Raw genomic sequence first — 18719 nt, 5'->3', positions numbered from 1 at the left:
TTACAAATCTACAAAATAATAAATGCGAACAAAATTAAGTCACAAGTCATAAGCTACATACGTCAAAACCGCCACAAAGGTAGAAGCAGCGAGCAGCCGTGTCTGGATGTTTGGATTAACATAACCAAGCTAGTCTGCCACAGTCACAGTTAGGCACGGGGAGTTCAAGAGGAACAGGAGCATCCTTACTAGATACGTCCGGATATAACTCCCGATGACGACCTCTCTTCTGCCACAACACCTCTCGGTACATGTCTTTCATCTAATAAACGATTATAATTATCACTTGTACCTAATATGCTTTATAACTGGTTTACACAAACTATCAAATAAAATATACTCATCATATTAATGATACTATATATATTATGAGCAACTATGAAACTAATAATCAAAATGATAATATAATAGGTTTACACAAACTATCAAACTATGAGCAACTATGAAACTAACAACCCAATATACAAAACAAATCAGTTGGTCACCATACCTTGGTCTACGAAGTGAACCAACTCGAATCTTTGAATCCAACAAATTTTGACGAAGTTTTGATATGAGAGGAAATGTGCTGCTCTCGGCCAGCAGCGCGACTGTTTTTATAGGCCTCCGTAGCTCGGCGCCAAGATCTGTGGCGCCGAGCTACGAGGCCGCATCGGTGCCGCGTCAGTGCCATGTCAGCCATAGGCGCAGGTAGCCGTTGTTGCCACGTCACACCTCGGCGCCATAGGCTGTGGCGCCGAGCTATGTTATCTCGGCGCCACAGTCTATGGCGCCGAGTATCGGGTCTAAACTTGCATATAAAATTTCTGAGGGTCCAAACGTAAATATTTTTCAAAAGTAGAGCTGAAAAAGAAAAAATTCGGGACACGATAGTGCTCGATTTTCGTCTCACTCACATCTCCCATCGATCCAGCTCGCCCCCGCCCGTTTTCTCCTGAAAACAAAACGAAAGGCTCCGCCATCCGGAAAAAAAAACCCCACACAAAACCCATACCCCCTGCGGCGGCGGCGATGGACCCGTCCTCGTCGGGCTCCGGCGGCAACTCCCTCCCGTCCGTTGGCCCCGACGGACAGAAGCGGCGCGTGTGCTACTACTACGACCCGGATGTGGGCAACTACTACTACGGGCAGGGCCATCCGATGAAGCCGCACCGCATCCGGATGACGCACTCGCTGCTGGCGCGCTACGGCCTCCTCAACCAGATGCATGTGTACCGCCCCAGCCTGGCCAGCCAACGCGACCTCTGTCGCTTCCACGCCGACGACTACATCAAATTCCTGCGCTCCGTCACGCCCGACACGCAGCAGGAGCAGACCCGCCTGCTCAAGCGCTTCAACGTCGGCGAGGACTGCCCCGTCTTCGACGGCCTCTACAGCTTCTGCCAGACCTACGCGGGCGCCTCAGTCGGCGGGGCCTTCAGGCTCAACCACGGCCACGACATTGCAATCAACTGGTCGGGCGGCCTGCACCACGCCAAGAAGTCCGAGGCGTCGGGCTACTGCTACGTCAACGACATCGTGCTCGCCATACTCGAGCTGCTCAAGTACCACGAGGTGACGTGACGATCATGGTTCCTCAACTTTGTCCCCTTGGTGTGTTTTGGTTGGCTCGATTAATTAGGTGTTCGGGTTGCTTTGGATGCGTTTGCATGTAGTTACGCGATAGTGTTTTTTTGCTTTGCTGGTGTGTCTAATTCTATATTTACTTGGTGATCGGTATGTGTACGATTTTGGGTACATTAGGTCTATTTGGTGATGGGTATGTCACGATTTGGGGTAGATTAGGATCCTGTTTGTTTCCTTCCAGGATTATATACTTCAGCTTATGGATTATATAAACACCTAATGACCTGCTTATAGATTATTATAATCTAGTTATTTAGATGATATATCCACCTAATAATCTGTGTTGTTTATTTCTCTCTTAACTTATTTAAGCTGGATTATATAATCTAGAGAGTAAACAAACAGGGCCTAGGTAAGAGTAGATATAACAACTTTTTCCTGTTTACATCATAATCAGTTTTGCATGTTCACCAGTTTTGATTAATAGCCTCGTCATCTATGGATGTTCAATCAAATCACTCCTAGTCATTTTGGTGTGCTAACATGTGATGGTTCATTTAATATTTACAGAGAGTTCTGTATGTCGACATCGATATCCATCATGGGGATGGAGTGGAGGAGGCTTTCTACACAACAGACAGGGTTATGACCGTCTCGTTCCACAAGTTTGGGGACTATTTCCCAGGAACAGGGGATATCCGTGACATTGGGCATTCAAAGGGGAAGTACTACTCCCTGAATGCCCCTCTAGATGATGGGATTGATGATGAAAGTTACCAGTCCCTTTTCAAGCCAATCATGAGCAAAGTTATGGAGGTTTTCCGACCTGGCGCAGTTGTGCTTCAGTGTGGTGCTGATTCCTTATCTGGGGATAGGTTGGGCTGCTTCAACCTCTCAATCAGAGGTCATGCAGAATGTGTTAGGTACATGAGGTCTTTCAACGTACCATTGTTGCTCCTTGGTGGGGGTGGATATACCATAAGAAATGTTGCACGCTGTTGGTGCTATGAGGTACTATGATCTAAGTAAAATTTGACTTTCTTGAATCCTTATGCCTATGTACTGCAGTTACCATGACTTGGTTAAGCTAACATTATTTATTGATGATCTGAAAATGCAAGCTAGAACATGCCAGAACCTGATGTGATTGTATTGTTTTACTTCAGTCTGCACTTACTGTTAGCAATTTTGTTCAAATAATACCCATGGTCTTGGTTTTGACATCTGAGCTATACATGTGACACATGTTTTGGAATGTTAGTATATGTTTCAATGTTGAAATACATATGTTAAAGAGTATATATATATATATATATATATATATATATATATATATATATATATATATATATATATATACACACACACACATATATATATGTGTGTGTGTGTGTGTGTGTATGAGCACTGAGCACATCAAATACCAGAACACCTTGTGTTTCTCAGATTATATTTGGGATAAACAAAAGTGCCTTGTTAGTCAAGCTCAGAGTAGATTATTGGTAGATACATAAAACAAATTAACTGACAGGTCACTTTCCTGTCATGCCAAGGACATTGCATTAAAAAAATTTGATTGCAGATGTTAGAATGGAATATATTTTTACTTCTGTTTTTTTTTTTGTTGCGTGCTGTTTGCTCCATCTATTTCTTCTCTAAAAAGTACACTTTGTGCAGACGGGAGTTGCTCTTGGCCAAGAGCTTGAAGATAAGATGCCTGCCAATGAGTATTATGGATACTTTGCTCCATATTACACTCTTCATGTCACACCAAGTAACATGGAGAACAAAAATACACGACACCAACTGGATGATATAAGATCAAAACTTCTTGATAATCTTAGAAAACTTCAACATGCTCCTAGTGTCCAGTTTCAAGAGAGAGTTCCTGATACAGAAGTACCTGATGTGAGCAACTGAACATCCTGTTATAACTAGCAAGACAATTGTGTGTGTCCCTTCATGAGTGCTAGATGTGTGTTGACCATTTGTTTTAAATTCTGTGGTATCTTTATCTCTACCAGATGCAGATTGGTGGTGGTATGGTACCTATATTCAGTCATTATGTTATTTCTTGTATGCTTTGAATACTAGTAACCGGAATTAAATTCTAACTGCTTAGTACTGATTGGACAGCCTTCAGTACATGGTAACACAGTGGGCACCTGTTCCTTGTATAACGTCTAATAGATCTGCTTTTAGAACATTGTTCTTTTCTTGTCGACCAAAGCTGGAAGGATGGTAGAAGTTTGTGCCTTTTTTGTACTACAAATGCAAATGAACTAGTGTCTGTTGTCGTTCTTTAGCATTGTCTTGCTCTATGTAGTAGTGAGTAGTGACTTGATCTGTCAATACATGCATGTGCTATGCTTCTCAGCTGAGGTCGCATTACAAGACAGTGCATACATTCCAATTTTCACAATTTTTTTTCTTGTGATTTCTTCTCATCCGTATTTTGTTTGATATTCAGTTCATTTTAATTATTTGTATATGAGAGACTGTGTGATAGGAATACGATCCCTACCACGGATTGGCCTTAGGTTGTATGAGCGTGAGGGGACTGGGCGAGGGAGGAAACGCCCACGGCTGTGTTTGGGCGCCGTGGATGCTGGGCGTAGGGAAAGAGGAAGATGGGCTGCTGAACGGAAGAAAGCACTGATGAATAGTAGCGCGATGAACAGTAGCGCGATGAACAGTGGCGGCTAGGGTTTCTCCCAGCTCCCAGAGGGAAGCTGGAAACTATAATTGTTTCTGCTTAATTCCATATAGGGTGGTGCTTATAATTATTTATACTCCCTTCTAGTACTTATCTAATGAGATCAAATCCCTCTTTTCTCTCTAACAAATCTTATCCCTTAATCTTCTAATCCTTATCCAACTAATCTGCATGTGTAGATCCTTATCCAACTAATTTGCATGTCTATCCGTTGCCTCTGCTGTTATCTGGCGCCTGTAGTGGCGGCCGGTCATAACATCTCTCCTCGCATGCGCAAACAGCTCGTCCTCGAGCTGGAAGTCGGGGTAGAGGCCCCGAAAGTCGTCGAGCGGCTCCCATGTAGCTCCCTCCGGAGATAGGCCCTGCCATTGCACCAAAATGTGCCACGTTCCGCGCCGCTGTTGAGCACGCAGCACCTTCAGCGGCGCCGGTAGTAGTCTGCCATCCTGGACAGGGGGTAACCTCGCACGCTGCTCCGGCGGTTCACCCTTGTGGCGCTTGAGGAGGCCCACATGAAATACGTCGTGCAGGCGGGCTCCCTCTGGTAGCTCCAGCCGGTATGCCACCTTGCCAATGCGCTCCAGGACTCGGAACGGTCTGGCGTAGCGAGGGCCGAGCTTCCCTTTTGCGCGTGGCTCTAGGGACTGCACGGGCCGATGTAGAAGGCGCAGCCACACCCAATCCCCGACAGCCAGCTCCATGTCGCGATGACCAGCGTCGTAGTACCGCTTGGACAGCTGTTGCGCCTGAACGAGGCGCTGTCGGACCTCCGCAAGGATGTTGTCCCGGTCGCGCAGCAACTCCTCCGCCGCTGCCGTCCGTGCGGACCCGGGCTGGTATGGCAGGATCGACGGTGGGGGGCGTCCATACACCACCTCAAATGGCGTGGCACGGAGGGCGGTGTGGAACGAGGTGTTGTAGCAGTACTCCGCCCAAGAGAGCCAGTCCACCCAGGCCCGAGGCCGATCACCTGTCACACAACGAAGGTACATGGCAATCACCTTGTTGATAACCTCGGACTGGCCATCCGTCTGTGGATGGAACGCCGTGCTCATGCGGAGGGAACGCCGGCGCACTTGAAGAGGTCGCGCCAGACGTGTCCGGTAAACACAGGGTCCCGATCGCTGACGATGGAAGAGGGGAACCCGTGTAACCGGACGATGCCATCGAAGAAGGCCCGCGCAACCGATGCCGCCGTATACGGGTGGCCGAGCGGAATGAAGTGGGCGTACTTGGAGAAGCGATCGACCACCGTGAGGATGATCGATTTGCCGCCCACCTTAGGCAGCCCCTCGATGAAGTCCATGGAGATGTCAGCCCACACCTGGGACGGCACCTGGACGGGCTGCAGCAGCCCCGCCGGCTGCAGGGTCTCTGTCTTGTTCCGCTGGCACGTTGTGCACGTCCGCACCCAATCAGCCACCAAGGTGCGGTCGCCAGGAACGTAGAACTCGGCGCGGAGGCGATGGAGGGTTTTCTGAATGCCCTCATGCCCCGCCGAGTGGGCCAGGAGGATGGCCTGATGTCGGAGGTCGCCGTGGTTCGGTACATAGACGCGCGAGCCGTGAAGAAGGAGGCCATCCTCCAGGCGCCATGGGGCGGTCAAGGTACCATCCTGGAGCTGCTGGCACAGGCGGCTACTGTCCGGGGATGTCGTTGTGGCGCGGCGGATGTCGTCGAGGAAGGCGAACGAAGGCCCAGAGAGGGCCAGGGCTGCTGCTGCCCCCGGCTCCCCCGCAGATGGTTGGAGTAGCTCGGCGTCGTGGCGGGATAGTGCGTCCGCGGCGACATTGAGGCGGCCCGGACGATACTCAACCTCAAAGTCGAAGCTGAAGAGCTTGCTCAGCCACTGGTGCTGGGGCACTGTAGACAGTCGCTGGTCGAGGAGGTACTTCAAGCTGTAGTGGTTAGTGCAGACGGCGAAATGACGACCCCAAAGATAGGGCCGCCAATGGCGCACCGCCTGAACCAAGCCGATCAGCTCCCGCTCGTAAGCGGCAAGCTTGAGGTGTCGCGCCGCAAAGGGACGGCTGAAGAACGCCACCGGTCCCGCGCCTTGGTGAAGGACGGCGCCGAAGCCCGTACCGGAGGCGTCGCAGTCCACGACGAAGGTCTTCTCGAAGTCAGGCATCTAAAGGACCGGACCCGTGGTCAAGGCTGTTTTCAGCTGCTGGAAGGCGGCCTGGGTGTCGTCGTCCCAGGTGAAGGCATCGCGCCGCAGAAGGCGCGTGAGAGGTGCCGCGATGACACCGAAGTCGCGGATGAACTTTCTGTAGTAGCCGGCGAGGCCCAAGAAGCCCCGCAGGCCACGAGCGGAGTGCGGTGCTGGCCACGAGGAGACGGCCTCCACCTTGGCCGCATCCATGGCCACCCCCGCGGCGGAGATGACGTGCCCGAGGTATGCCACCGAGCGTGCCCCGAAGGAGCACTTGGAGCGTTTGAGATGTAGCTGGTGGTCGCGCAGGGCGTGGAGGACGATGCTGATGTGCTGGAGGTGTTCCGCCCATGTCTTGCTGTAGATGAGGATGTCATCAAAGAACACAAGCACATACTTGCGCAAATAGGGGCGGAGGACGTCGTTCATGATGGCTTGAAAGGTCACCGGAGCGTTGGAGAGGCCAAACGGCATGACCAAGAACTCATAGTGTCCCTCGTGTGTCCGGAACGCCGTCTTCTCGACATCAGCGGGGTGCATGCGCACCTGGTGGTAGCCCGAGCGCAAGTCGAGCTTGGTGAAGAAGTGGGCGCCATGCAGCTCATCGAGCAACTCATCGACCACCGGAATAGGGAACTTGTCCTTCGATGTCTTAGCATTCAGGGCCCTGTAGTCGATGCAGAACCGCCACGAGTTGTCGGGCTTGCGGACCAGCAAGACCGGGGTAGAGAATGGCGATGTGCTGGGGCGAATGATCCCTTGGGCAAGCATGGCGTTGCACTGACGCTCTAACTCATCCTTCTGGAGCTGGGGGTAACGGTAGGGCCGAACCGCCACCGGTGCCGCCCCCGGAAGAAGATGGATGCGGTGGTCGTAGGGGCGGGCGGGTGGCAGCCCTTGCGGCTCGGCGAAGACCAGCTCAAATTGCCGAAGAAGATCGTCGAGGAGCGGCTGTGTGGGCGTGCTGGACACCACGCACGCAGTCGGCTGTGGGGGAACCGCACCGGGCGCCCCCAGGCCGGACCAAATGATGCGGCGGCCCCCCTTGGTGAAGGACATGGACAGGCGGTCGCAGTCCCAGAGGATCGGCCCCAGCAGCCGCAGGAACTCGAAGCCCAAAATGACGTCGAAGGTGCCGAGGGTGAGGCCGATACAGTCGATGGAAAACTGTTCGGTGCCCACCCGCAGGTCGACGCTCCGCGCCATACCTTGGCACGGTATGTTGTCACCGTTGGCCACCTGCACTTTGATGGTGGGGTGTGGCGTGGATGGCAGCTGCAGGCGGCTCATCAGACCCACCAACATGAAGTTGGTGGTGGAGCCGGAGTTGACGAGGGCCACAAGACGCAACATGGCGTTTGGTGTGCGCACCCCTGCCAATGCGTGCAGCGAGACCGTCAGAATGATGGCCGCGGCGCGCGAGGGTGGCTCCTGCTCGAGCGCGATCTGTAGGTCAGCTCCCTCCTCTTGGGGCTCGTCGTCGATGTAGTCGTCGTTCTCCAAGTAGAAGAGGCGGGGACACACGTGCCCACGTACATAGGGCTCATCACAATTGAAACAGAGCCCTTGACGACGTCGTTCCTGCTGCTCGGCCGGCGTAAGCCGACGGAACAGTCGCGCTGGGGCGGCTATACCTGCTGGTTGCGCTGCAGCGGTTGGCGGAGCAGTCAGCGGACGCGGCGGTGCTGGCAGTCCCGGGCAAGACTGCCGGAACCCGCGCGCTGGAGGCGGAGTGGTCTGCGCCGCTGCTCGAAAGCACGCGCCAAGTACATCGCTGATTGAAGGTCCTGGGGGTCTCGGATGGCCACATCAGCCCGGATGTGGTCGGGGAGGCCGCCGCCGATGAGTTCGGCCTTCTGCTGCGCGTCGAGCTTGTGCGTGTGGCCGAGCATAGCGTTGAAGCGGTCGGCGTAGTCCTGTACCGTCGAGGTGAAGGGCAAGCGGGCAAGTTCGGACAGGCGGGTGCCCCGAACAGGCGGCCCAAACCGAAGGGTACAGACCTCCTTGAAGCGTCCCCACGTTGGCATGCCCTCGTTTTGCTTCAGGGCGTAATACCAAGTCTGCGCAGCGCCCTTCAGGTGATACGAAGCGAGCCAAGTGCGGTCAGTCACCAGGGTGCGCTGGCCCCGGAAGAACTGCTCGCATTGGTTCAACCAATTTAGGGGGTCAACGCTGCCATCATAGGTGGGGAAGTCGATCTTGTAGTAGCGAGGGGGAGTCTGTGCCGCCTGGCTATAGCCTAGGCCAGCAGCGGGCTCGACGACCCCGGAGGAGGCTGTCTGGGTCGTGGGTTCATGGAAGAGGACTCCCTCGACGCCTCCGTAGAAGACCCCCCCAGAGGCCGGCGCGTGGGGGGCTTCAGACTGCACCACCGACGACGTGATGGTCGTCAGAGTAGAGTAGATCGGCGGCTGCAGCACATATGACGGGACTTGCGACGGTGATCGGGGCCACTGCATTAAGTGCAGCGGTACGCCAGGCGCAGCCCCGGTCATGGAGGATGCGGCAGCGGCGGATGTTGGGAGAGATGCGGTGGGCGGCGGCGCAGATGGGCTGGGCGGCAGTGGCATGGTGGTGGAGGCAGGCAGCGGTGGGTTCTGGGTGCCGGTGATGTAGGTATGGATGGAGGAGATGTTCCCCTGCATCACGATCATGTTTCCCTGCATGACAACCATGTTCCGTGAAATTTCCCGGACTACTTCAGCGAGGGAATCTAGGGTCAGGGGAACAGATGAGGTGCCTGGCGGCACATAACCGGTGGACGGCACCGTGGACGGCACCGCGTCTAATGGTAGCGACGCTGACGCCTGAGAAAGCGACGGCGCTGATGGCGAGGAGGGCAGCGACGCGGACGGATCGCTGGACATAGCCGATACCAGATTGATAGGAATACGATCCCTACCACGGATTGGCCTTAGGTTGTATGAGTGTGAGGGGACTGGGCGAGGGAGGAAACGCCCACAGCTGTGTTTGGGCGCCGTGGATGCTGGGCGCAGGGAAAGAGGGAGATGGGCTGCTGAACGGAAGAACGCACTGATGAATAGTAGCGCGATGAACAGTAGCGCGATGAACAGTGTCGGCTAGGGTTTCTCCCAGCTCCCAGAGGGAAGCTGGAAACTATAATTGTTTCTGCTTAATTCCATATAGGGTGGTGCTTATAATTATTTATACTCCCTTCTAGTACTTATCTAATGAGATCAAATCCCTCTTTTCTCTCTAACAAATCTTATCCCTTAATCTTCTAATCCTTATCCAACTAATCTGCATGTGTAGATCCTTATCCAACTAATTTGCATGTCTATCCGTTGCCTCTGCTGTTATCTGGCGCCTGTAGTGGCGGCCGGTCATAACACTGTGTTATAGCTAAAACCTAAGAGATGCTATTTTTGAAGCTTAGTGTTATGCTCCATGGCCTCAGTCAGTCTGAATATTGTGTCAATAAAATGTTGTCATGATGAATTGAACACAAACTGGATGGTCGATAATTTATTTCGGTTAGTTTTATCCTTCAAGTGTTGAGCTATCTACATAAAGTGATTGACAACAAGTGTTAAGCTGTCAGGAATGCAACTTCGCAAATGATCTTTAGTGGTGGTTGAATTTGCCTGGTATTCTATTGGAAGTGATAAGTCAAAACCTGATTGTTTTTGGACATGTTTGATGTACAGCCAGACAAAGATCAAGATGATCCAGATGAACGGCATGATCCTGACTCTGATACGGAAGTGGATGATAACAAGGCTGTGGAAGCGTCAGCGAGGTCTCCGTCCCTTCCTCTTCGTTCTGTTCCCTGAGTTACAGTACTCATTTCGTTTTGAGTTTTATTTTTCATCCCGGCGTGTGCCCCTTGCCAATTGTAGGAGGAGCATTCTAGGTATGAAAGTTAAGAGAGAATTTGGTGAAAATGATACCAAAGTACAGGTAGGTATGGAAGTTAAGAGAGAATTTGGTGGTGAAAATGATACCAAAGTACAGGTAGGTATGAAAGTTAAGAGAAAATTTGGTGAAAATGATACCAAAGTACAGGTACTTTCATTTTCTTTTGCACTCCTATTTTCTCGACTAATGTGATTATATGCTGAAATAGACATTCTTATTGGTTTTGTATTGTGCAGGATGGTGGCAGAGTTGCATCTGAACATAGAGTACTGGAACCCAAGGCAGAAGACAATGGTTTCTCCATTCAAGCTCCTGTAAGTGTCTTCGTTTGTATTCACTAACTACTATAACACCACATGGATGAACTCGAAGAGTGCATGCTATAACACTATGACTGTTCAACTAACCAAAATCGGGTTTTTTCCCCTCTTCGTGGTGCTGTGAACTGTAGCATGTGTGTGCCAGGGCAATGGCTGTCGATGAGCCGAGCAATGTTAAGAATGAACCTGAGGGCAACTAAACTGCAAGACCAAGCAGCTGCGCACCACAAACCATAACTGCGGCATCAAGACTTGCTGCCCACAAACCATACCGTGTTTTTACAAGACAACTTCCTGCGTGCTTTGGACAGCCCAAAGACCAAAGTGAATCTGCAAAACGTTCCTGCCATTTCAAATTTGACTTAGCTATATGTTAGCACTAATGATTACATGACGGTAGTGAAGATTCCAAGAGAGCCCACCTGGGATTGCTTGCGGTTTACATTGACGGTAGTCTGACCCATGTATACATGAAGCCTATGAGTTGAGTTGTACAGCCATTAGTCAATGCAAATATGCAGTGAACGTGAGGGTAATTCTTTGCGTGTTCTTGATGTTTTTGACCTTTTTTGGGCGCAACGCAAGCAAAGTAGGCAGTTGCTGTGCCACAAATCTGCCGAGTTTGGAGAATGCTGATGCAAATGCATGTGCTATCTGCCTGGTTTTTTTTGGAGAATGCTGTTTGGGGTTGGGGAGAAAAAGGTAGGCAGTTGCTCTGCAGGCTGCTGAATTTACCCGTTTCCTTCCTACGTAGCTTCTCAATTCTCATCTAGGCGCAACTGTAGCGTACAACTATATTGCTTTCCGGTCTCCTACGCTGGCTACAGCCTACTCATTTCCATCAACCGTGCGCTGTGGCTAGCGGCTGACGTCGCCTTTTCTTTTAAAAAAGATCTCAGATTGAGTAAAACAACAGACTTCAACAATAAAACCAACTATGCGCTAACAGAACTATAGCCAGTAAATTGTGTATATGGTCACGTATAGACTGTACCTGAAATAAGAGACGAGGACACCAAACCACACCATTGCCCTCTCAGTGAAAGAAAGGCACAGGTGACATCCCTCTGGAAAGAGTGTTAGCACTCCGGAGATGGAACCAGATGAACTGAAGATATGATCTCCATTGTGCTACTGCTAGCAAAATAGCCATGTATTCTTTCTCATAGGTAGATAAACCTTGATTTCTGGGTCCCAGTGCTTTGCTGAGGTACGCCAACGGGTGCCCTTTTTGAACCAATACTGCTCCCACACCAGTCAGACAAGCATCAGTGTAAATGCTAAAAGTGACAAAGAAGTCAGGCAGGGCTAATACTGGTGCAGACACCAAGGCTTTCTTCAGGCAATCAAATGCTTGCTGATGCACGGTTGTCCAAATGAAAATTACATGTTTCTTTAACAACTCTGTGAGGGGTCTGCTGATAGTAGCAAAGTGCCGCACAAATTTCCGATAGAAGCCGGCCAACCCCAAGAAGCTCCTCAAGGCTTTGACAGATGTAGGAACAGGCCACTGTTCAATCACTTGTATCTTTGATGGATCAGTTGCTACTCCATCAGCACTGATTACATGTCCTAAATAACATATGCTTGTCTGAGCAAAGTCACACTTAGAACGTTTAACCTTCCAATTATCCTTCTGCAACAGCTGTAACACCAGTGTCAAATGCTCTAGATGGGTTCCAAAAGAGGGACTGTATATTAAGATGTCATAAAAAAAAACCAGAGCACACTTCCTTAGAACTGGTGCTAGAGTATCATTCATGGCTTCCAAAAATGTGTTGGGAGCGCCGGTAAGGCCAAAAGCCATTACTTTAAATTCGAAATGTCACATATGAGTTTGAAAGGCAGTCTTGTGTTCTTCTCCTTGTTGCAGCAATATCTGGTGATACCCTGCCCTTAAGTCCAGTTTACTGAACCACTTGGCAGCTGACAGCTCATCCATTAATTGATCAAAAATGGGCACTGGTTACTTGCTTTTAATAGTTAGGGCATTGAGATATCTGTAGTCCACACAAAAACGCCAAGTATGGTCTTTCTTTTTTTACTAGCAGCACTGGAGAAGCAAAAGAGCTGTGACTCTTCTGAATTACACCTTGCTCTAACATATCTTTGACTTGCTTCTCGATTTCATCATTGAGAAGAGGAGGATAACGATAAGGCTTCACATTACAAGGTTGAGCTCCATCTATTAGAGGAATAGCATGATCACATTGTCTACTAGGAGGCAGGCCAACTGGTTCAGAAAATAACTCTGCAAACTGAAGAAGTATGGTCTCCAATCTGGAATCAATGTGTGTATCCACTGGTTCTATCGAGACCTCACACTGTTCAGTATCCGATACTAACATCAGTTCCAATTTTGCTTCTGGGTGAAAGCAGGACAGTACACCTTGCATCCTAACAGAATGGCCTTGATATTGAATTGCCATCCATTTATTTGCCCAGTCAATTTTCATTGGGCTGTGTTGCGTCAACCAGTCCATGCCAACCACTAGATCAAAAGATGGTAGTGGCAAAAATTTTAGATCCGCAGAGAATTGTACTCCTGACATGACCCAGGTTGCTGCTGGTAAATAATGTTCACATTTGAGTATCTGTCCATTAGCCACTTGTACTGTAATTGGAGCAGACAATTTGTCCACACCCTGCAACAGAGGTAACGATTTGGCATTCAAGAACGTGTGCGAAGAGCCAGAATCAATTAACACCAACAATTCCTGATTCTGCAACATTCCCTGCATCCAAAATGTGCTAGGAGTATCCTGACCGACCCAAGCAGCCATAGATAAAACCATCATTATTTGCTGTTCAGGTTCAAAAACTTCTTCAGTTATCTCTTCTGAACCCAATAGTTCCCAGACTTCCTCAATTGCATGCAATTGCACCGTAGTAGCACATCTGTGACCATGAGACCATTTCTCTGCACATCGATCACATAAGCCCCTTGCTCTTCGATAACTTTTGAGTGAAGCTACCCGATCAACCACCGAAGTGTGTCGAGCTGTATTTGAAGCTCCAGCCGTATGTTCAGTCGTCTGTCGCAACTCGACCCAATCAGAAATTGGCGTTCAAATTTTTTGGACCTTACACAGTGCTACAACGCATTGGTGATGTTGCATACAAATTACAGTTACCTGACAGTTCCAATGTGCATCCAGTCTTTCATGTTTCTCAAATGAAGACTGTGTTGAGCAGAGAACATAAACTGATTCCTCAGCTGCCAGATGATGCTAATATTTTTCAGATTCCAATTCAAATTCTTCAGAGTCGTATGGTGGTGCAGCGGGGAGGCTCTTTTGTGGCACAAGTACTGGTTCTCTGGTCAGGTTTGGATGCTTCGTTAGCAACATGGGAGAATCGGGATGCTCTCAAGAATCGATTTCCCAATGCTCCGGCTTGGGGACAAGCCGTATTTGAAGAAGAGGGGAATGTTAGCACTCCGGAGATGGAACCAGATGAACTGAAGATTGTGGAATCCGGAGGAACGCAGCAGCCTCGCGTGCAACGGAAGAGGCGCGCCAATACTCGAGTAACCGGGCCAGATTGGGCCGTGTAGTTGGGCTGCATCTTGTAAAGGATTACGTATTACCGTTGGCGTATTAGGTTGTGTTGGCTGCGTATAAAAAGAAGTCGACAACTTCTCCTCCAGACAGGAAGAATGAGAATAACAAAGTTCTCCAATTCCCTGCGTCCTTCTTCTACCTCTAGCATTCTTCCTGTATTCTTCCCAGTCCCTACCTTCTCTTCGTGGTGTTAGCCGCTAAGGCTAACAAAGAGAGTACATAAAATATTCCTAATAGCTTTCTTAGACTGTCTTCGGTATAAAATAGTAGACGTGTAAATGACATTGTTTGATATTATTTAAAGACTGAAGTTTAAAATAAAAGATGAGATAAAAGATAGAATAGGGAATTTGCTTGAGATACGCGCGGTTCGGGCTACTAGCAAACGGGTATAATCGCGATTCAAGATTATCGATTCTCGGTTAAAAACTCATCGTCCCATCTGAAACGAGTAGAACTGCGCAGACCGCGAGGTGTTTGATGGGGTTTTTCTTGTTTCTCGCGTTACTTCTTCAAAACACAGCTTTTAATCGAAACCAAACATGATCTTAAAAATTACCTAGTGACTTCTAGAAATTAAGAAGAAGAAGAAGAAATACCTAGTGACTTTTATAGAAATTAAAAGAACGACTAGCGTAGACTGAGTCATTTTCTACGTACATCGACTCATTGACTTGACTCAGTGACAAAATAACTAACAGTTAAAAGTAGCAAGGACTATATAATGACGGCAAGATGATGCCCCATCGCTTCTCCTTTTAACGACTGCTAACCCCAAATCTTCTTCTATATTTTAAACCGGAGAAATTTCTGGGCTTCTTCCGCGTCACGTCGTTCCGTTTTTTTCCAGACGCCCGATATCAATCCGATGGTTAAAAACACTTCGCGCGATTATGTGTTCGACATTCAGTATCCGGTACTTCGTACATCTAAAGTATTATGTGAAGGGAATAAAAAAAAGAAAAATATTCTGTCTCGCTGGCAACGTTTTCTAAATTTTATTGTTTAAAGAAATATTCTATCTTTTATATCACACTCTGAAAGATTATATTCTCTATATTTTCACCGTCTTCAGTAGCGTTCTCTAAATTTTATCGTTCATATCTCATCCTCCACATCTTCCCAACCATATTTTAACCCAAATTAGTTTCACCAATTTTTTTTTGTCTCAAATCAAATAAAGAGGGGGAAATAAATGTTTAAGTGTGGGCCCGCTCCACGCTTTGTTGCATCAGCTTGTGGTCACGAGGGGCACGCGGGCCCCTCCTCCATGCGGCATTGCGGTAGCACAACTCCTGCTGTATTACGTTCACAGGTCATTGTTGGAGGGTGTATCAGACTCTACGACCGCTATAGGGTACAAGAGCGTTTACAGATCCTTGGAGAGAGCTAAGGCTGTCTTCAACAATGACCGGTAAATAATCCTGTACGTTAAATTTAGCGGACAACTACCTCCTCTATGGGTCCAGCAACGTAAGCTAAAACGTTCGGTAAATTTAGAGCACGTCCTCGTACACACTAAAGCTAGTGGATCTCGGGCATCCGCTAAACGACACCTTCCTCTACTCCGCGCGCTGGGGCTGAAGCTTCCTGCTGGCGCTCGCAAAGCTCTCATTCATGGCGCCGGGGCTGAAGCTCTCGAGCAAGCAGGAGGGACCGCGGAAGCTGCCTGTTGACGCCTTTTCGGAGCGCCAAACACTCAACAAGAACCGTGGCGGTGCCCTCTGCACAGGGGCGGACGGTCCGCGCGCAGGGGCCGGACGGTCCGCGGCCTGGTGCGAGGCGCGGTGGTGCTCTCTGCGCAAGGGCGGACTATCCGCGGCCTGGGGCCGGACGGTCCGCGGCCTGGTGCGCTGCTGGGACTTCTGCCTGACGGCCGGACGGTCCGCGCCCTGGGGCCGGACGGTCCGCACGTACGCAGGGACGGCGGAAGATCGCCGACGGCGCCTGGATCTCGCTCCCGGGAGGGACCCCGTCGGGGAGTAGAGATCCTAGGTGGTGTCTAGGCTCGGGCCGGCCGACCTAGACTCCTCTAATCGACGTAGAGCCGAAGAGAGACGAAGAATTTGAGGATTGGGAGGCTAAACCTAAACTAGACTAGAACTACTCCTAGGATAAAATGCGAATAAAAGTTGTATTGATTCGATTGTTGATGATTACAAATCGGCCGTATACCTCTCTATTTATAGAGGAGGGGGGCTGGACCCTTTACAAACTAATTTCCGAGCTTATCCCATGATTTTAGCTAACAACCGTAGCACAAAACTCGGAACCCTAATCTGTTCTGCGCACGCGCGGACCGTCCGGCCCACACGCGCGGATCGTCCGGACCGCGGACCGTCCGGCCTCAGGGCCGGACCGTCCGCGCTCAATTCTGGTTCGAACATATGCCCCCCTGCCTTTTGGTGGAGCTGGGCGAACCAAAAGCAACTAACTCGATGTGATCACATCGGTTTTCTTAGGCATCTTGCCACTTACTAGGATGGTACGCAGTGGCCTTGGTCTCGATGATTGACTCAACGGACGTGATCCCTTTAGATTTGATCGAACTGTCAGTCCCAACATCGCCGAGCGTCATACTGGTCCTGACCAATTCGTCACCTTGCCTTCTTAATTCTCTAAGTGTTCTGGCGTAGCTCCGTAGTCAACCAGGTCTTCTCCTTGCAGGTCGTCTTCCTCCATGGGCGTCGGTACGTCGTCGGAGGTGTCTTGGTGTAGTGCGGATGGTTCGGCCTCAGGGGTCGGATGGTCCGCGTCCTGTGCAGATGATTCGGCTTTTATAGCCGGACAGTCTACCATACCTGCAGAGAGATGCACAGTTGTCGTTTTATTTTCTATCTTTGTGGCCGTTTGACTTTTCTCAACAGCCTTTGGTCTCCATCTCTTTTGCGGTGGCGGATACTGCGGATGCGTGTCATTGAATATTCTTTCTGCCTCTTTTTCCTGATTCTCCTTTGCTCTGAGGCGCTGTAATTTTCGCTTTTGCGATCGTGTCAGTCCCGATGGGCACCATCGAGGCATGGAGTATTTTGGATCAGCTATTTTATTGACAGTCGTACTTTCTTTTTTGTTTGTGTTGGCCGATTCACCAAAAATCATCGGCCCTTCGTTATTTTGTTGTACGACGACATCTGTCGTTCCTATTTTAATGACATCTCCCTTTTTCGTACTGTTGGAGGTTGTAGCTGTATGCCCCCCTGCTGGATTAGTCAGCCTTTGGGGCCGAGTTGTTCGGCAATCTTGTTGGGCCTGTGCTCGTGGACCAGATTGAGGGGTTCTCAATCGGTCTTGTACTGGAGGTGTCAACCTATTGAATACAAATGTTTGGGGTGCCCCCCATGCGGGGTACTGTGGCATCCCAAATGGGTATGGTGGCATGCCCCACATCTGATTTGGGGCATATGGTGGAGGTATGTATGTATATGGATATGGCATAGTTGGATATGGTGGTGGAGGTGTCCATGCAGGTACGTTAGGTCTTAATTGAACATTATGACCTTCCATCCTTTCCGATTGGTGTGGTGGTCCAATCGGCCTAACCTGCCATCGCACCTGGGTGGGTAAGCGAGGTCCCTTTGGTGGCCGGTCGCTTGGGCCAGCCTTCCTTTTCACATATTTAGACAATAATTGATCAAAGGTCGGGCTAGATTTTACCAACCGACCAGTTGCTTTGAACGTGTTAGTTTTCCACGTACCTATTTCTGGTCGTCGTGGTTTGAAGGTACGTGGTCGTCGTGGCTCTTCGGCGTTGCCGGACCGTCCGCTGGAATGCTCCGGACCGTCCGGTAATGTTACGGACCGTCCGCGCCTGGGCACCGGACCGTCCGCGATGCGTAGTATGGGTTCTCGCTCATGTCCCTTTATCTGCGCTTGCCCCCCAGCGCTGGAGTTTGTGATGGTTATCTTCAGTGTCTCCCTTCCATCAGGAGTCTTCTCGGCCATCACTTTCCTGCAAGAAATTTTGTTGTTTCCATCGACCTCCCGTGCGTTGCCGATGATGACTTCTTTGTCTTTGCCCTTATCGGCTGTGTTGGGCCGAATTAGGACCTTTTTGCCATTAAAGTCGATCACATTCATTGGGAAGGGCTCCGTGTCCTCCTGAAATTTCAATCGTCCCTCATTAATGGCCGATTGAATTTGTCGTCGGAACACATTACAATCATTAGTGGCATGGGAAAATGAGTTGTGCCACTTGCAGTATGCGCGACGCTTTAGTTCGTCGGCAGGTGGAACGATATAATCAATTTTAATGTTACCATTTTTTAGTAATTCATCGAATATCTTATCACATTTGTCGACATTAAATGTAAACTTAACCTCCTCCTGTCGTTCCTTTTGAACTGACTGCAAGGAGTAGCAAGCCGAAGATTTGGCCTGCTCGGGCCAAACTATTTCGGCAGTGTAAACTTTCTTTGGTTCATCGTCCGAACTACTTTGATTGTGTTCTACTATAGGGACATTATGATGAACCGTTCTGACTAGTTCTTTGCTTCGGTTTTCACAAGCCGAAGCTCTCTGAT

The 18719-nt window shown here is 49.7% G+C and overlaps 1 protein-coding gene across 2 annotated transcripts; it reads left to right on the top strand.

Moving 5' to 3' along the window:
* The first annotated feature begins 926 nt into the window (after positions 1 to 926).
* Positions 927 to 11243, top strand: LOC100193206 (uncharacterized). 2 transcript variants are annotated; one of them, XM_008682904.3, is made up of 7 exons: positions 927 to 1554; positions 2137 to 2577; positions 3244 to 3474; positions 10106 to 10197; positions 10298 to 10358; positions 10553 to 10630; positions 10768 to 11186. In XM_008682904.3, the coding sequence occupies exons 1-7, from the start codon at positions 1012 to 1014 to the stop codon at positions 10834 to 10836; spliced, it is 1515 nt and encodes a 504-aa protein (XP_008681126.1). In that variant the 5' UTR covers positions 927 to 1011; the 3' UTR covers positions 10837 to 11186. The 2 variants fall into 2 exon arrangements, with proteins under 2 accessions (XP_008681126.1, NP_001131831.1); NM_001138359.1 differs by having other exon boundaries at positions 981 to 1554; positions 10298 to 10463; positions 10768 to 11243.
* The last annotated feature ends 7476 nt before the right edge of the window (positions 11244 to 18719 follow it).

The sequence above is a fragment of the Zea mays genome, chromosome 5 (assembly GCF_902167145.1).
Source record: "Zea mays cultivar B73 chromosome 5, Zm-B73-REFERENCE-NAM-5.0, whole genome shotgun sequence".
Taxonomy (NCBI): Eukaryota; Viridiplantae; Streptophyta; class Magnoliopsida; order Poales; family Poaceae; genus Zea; species Zea mays.
The sequence above is the reverse complement of the archived record's forward strand: the minus strand, read 5'-3'. Positions and strand labels throughout refer to the sequence as shown.